The 3,094-nt window shown below is 48.3% G+C and overlaps 1 protein-coding gene across 1 annotated transcript in view; it reads right to left on the bottom strand.

Moving 5' to 3' along the window:
* BLOC1S1 (biogenesis of lysosomal organelles complex 1 subunit 1) overlaps positions 1–1,385 on the bottom strand; it is a 4,397-nt gene extending 3,012 nt beyond the window's left edge. Inside the window, exon 1 of the mRNA XM_003790499.3 lies at positions 1,214–1,385. Within this exon, the coding sequence (XP_003790547.1) occupies positions 1,214–1,274 (61 nt within the window). The 5' untranslated portion in view covers positions 1,275–1,385. The remainder of the gene's footprint in view (positions 1–1,213) is intronic.
* Positions 1,386–3,094: the final 1,709 nt, after the last annotated feature.

Raw genomic sequence — 3,094 nt, 5'->3', positions numbered from 1 at the left:
GTTGAGCTATAGGCGCTGAGCCCCTTTTTTTTTTTTTTTTTTTTTAATAGAAAAGGGTTTTGCTTTGTTGACTCAGCTAGAACACAGTGGCATAATCATTGTGTACTGGAGTATCAAACTCTTGGTGTCAAGCCATCCTCCTGCCTCAAGTCTCCTGAGGAGCTGGGACTACAGGCATGTGCCATCGGGCTGGCTAAGTTTTTCTTTCTTTCTTTCTTTCTTTTTTTTTAGACACAGAGTCTCACTTTATTGCCCTCGGTAGAGTGCCATAGCATCACAGCTCACAGCAACCGCCAACTCCTGGGCTTAGGTGACTCTCTTGCCTCAGCCTCCTGAGTAACTGGGACTACAGGCGGCTGCCACAACGCCTGGCTATTTTTGTTGTTGTTGTTGTTGTTGCAGTTTGGCAGGGCCCGGGTTTGAACCTGCCACAGTCAGTATATGGGGCCGGCGCCCTACCCACTGAGCCACAGGCGCCATCAGGCCCGGCTAAGTTTTTCACCAGCCACTGCATCCAGCTGAAAGTTGCTTTTTTGAGGGCCGGTGCTATGGGTTCTCCACCCATTCCTACTATTCTACTATAATCATCTCAACTAACCTTAGAATGCCAGATCTGAGACGGACCTTGAAAAAACAAAGCAACCCCTTGCATTTCAGAGATGAAGAAACTGATACGCAGAGAAGGAAAGGGACTCCCTCAAGGACACCCAAGAGTCAATGGCAGCGCCCAGGACTCCTGACTCCCAGGCACACTTGTCCACTAGCTTGGCCAAAGGATCTCTAACTTCAGGATTCCCAGACCAGATTCAAGAATAAGTGCCCCCCTCCGTTCCGGAGATTCCAGGCCTCCAAGAATCCGGTCTCTCTGCAGTCCCCAGCACCCTCCTCCCTGAGGGGCGTTCCTTCCTACTTGCAGGGTGAAGGCTCCCTGGACCAATAGGCACGGCATTCCGCGAGCGGAGGCGGGGCGGGGATGCCTCCGAGTTGGGGATTGGGGCGTTGCCGAAGGGGCGGGAGTGTAGCCAAAGGGAACAGAGCCCGTTGGCAACGAACGGAATTTCTAAAAAAGCTGCTCCCTAATCCCCTCTCGCTTATGCCCACTGCCCGCTAGCGACGCCCTTCTCTGGACCTGGGCAGTTACACGAGGTCCAGGCTCCGGGCTGAAGCTAGGCCGCGGCAGGAGAGATGACTGCTGATGGGATATTCGGCTCACCCTGCAGCTCCTTGCGTTCGTTCTGCTTGGCCTGGTGTTCTTTTAGCAGGCGGGACAGCATGGTCACGACAGGCAGGCTGTTGGCAGCTGGGGGCTGGCCACGCCGGGCCCCCTCTGGCTTCAGAAGCTGGAAAGCGGACTTGGCTCCCGTGGCGTCTGGGTCACGTGACCACGGTGTCACGTGAGGCTGGGAGCCTTCCCCTTTTGAGAAGTTGGATGGTAGGTAATGAAGCTCTTGGCCCGCAAGAGAAGTAGAGAGACGAGGGGGTGGGGCAGGTGAACTAACTATTAGAACCTCACTTTTTACTGAGTATTGGAAGAACCTTTTTTTTGTACCCTTATTACAGAGCCAGTTTTTAACATCTCCTTTGGATCTCAAGATCCCGGGAGGGTTGATGTTGCCAGGCTGTCTGTCGCGGTTTGGTTGTTGGGGGAGCAGAAGCTCCCTGGACTCATTGAAATTCTTTTCCTTCCCTCCTCTTACTTCCTAGCAGTGCCAGCCGGTTCTCAGTTGATTACCAGCTCATTCCCTCTAGGAAAGAATGCTTCTTCTCTCTTTTCTAACCCACTTTTCTTCTCACCACTCCCACCAAGATCCCTCAATTAGGGGTGATCATTGTAGAGAAGCATTTTAGGCGTTTCAGGCGGCATCCTAGGGAGCTTGGCTGATTTGGCCGTCTGTGTGTGTGGTGAATGTACAATTCCACCTCTCCTTTTGTGGCCTGGGAATGCGAGCCCATTTTAGTCTTAGGCGAGGCATAAGTGCTGCTGCCAAAGTAGAGTGTAAATTATACAACTCCTCTGAACTGAAGAGAAATGGTTCCGGGATTAACTCCAACACGAAAAATTATAAACATCCCCAACATAGTCTTGTTCTTGCTACAATCTCTCTTGGTGCACCTTGCACTAACATGCTGGGTGACTTTGGGCAAGTTGCTCACCCACTCTGGATTCTAATTTTCTCTTCAGTAAAATAAAGGGATTTGGTTAAATTAGTGGTACTCATTCCTGGCTAAACATTAGAATCACATAGGAGTTTTTAAAAATGTCTTGGCCCCAGACTAAGACTCTCTTGAGGAGTTAAGGCTAAACATTAGATTTTTTAAATGTTTAAAAAGCTGTTCGGTTTATTTTTTTTGAGACAGAGTCTCATTTTGTCTCCCTTGATAGAGTGCTGTGGCATCACAGCTCACAGCAACCTCCAGCTCTTGAGCTTAAGCAATTCTTTCTCTCTCTTTTTTTCCTTTGGGCTTAAGCAATTCTCTTGCCTCAGCCTCCGGAGTAGCTGGGAGTACAGGCGCCAGCCACAACACCCAGCTATTTTTTTGTTGCAGTTTGGCTGGGGCTGAGTTTGAACCCACCACCCTTGGTATATGGGGCCGGCGCCCTACTCACTGAGCCACAGGCGCTGCCCTTTTCAGGTGATTCTAATATGTATCTGGAGTTGAGAATCACTGGATTGAAGCTATCTAAAACTTTCGATATTTTTACGTTTGTGGTTCAGTGGCATAGTTGAAATTGACTTCATTATATCTAATTGCAAGGGGTAGATAGAAGCTGATTGAGTTAGAACAAAATATTCTTGTTGAATTTGCTGAATAGGAGTTGAGAATTACTGATTGATTCAGTAAGCTACTTGCAGAATAATATCCTCAGTCCTGGGAGATGTGCAACTGTCAAAGGATTAGCGAGAAGAAGCGCATGATATGGTTAAGTGACAGCATAAAGCAAAACATTAAGTGTCAAAAGGAAAATTCTTTTGCTTTTTTTTTTTTTTTATCCCCCGGGAGTTTACCAGGACTAAAATAAAAATTCTAAGAAAAATGTTGGATTCTTACTGGGCATAGTGGTCCATGCCTGTAATCCCAGTGCTTTTTTTCT

Source organism: Otolemur garnettii, unplaced genomic scaffold (assembly GCF_000181295.1).
Source record: "Otolemur garnettii isolate 467f Iridium unplaced genomic scaffold, OtoGar3 scaffold00043, whole genome shotgun sequence".
In the NCBI taxonomy this organism is placed as follows: domain Eukaryota; kingdom Metazoa; phylum Chordata; class Mammalia; order Primates; family Galagidae; genus Otolemur; species Otolemur garnettii.
The sequence above is the reverse complement of the archived record's forward strand: the minus strand, read 5'-3'. Positions and strand labels throughout refer to the sequence as shown.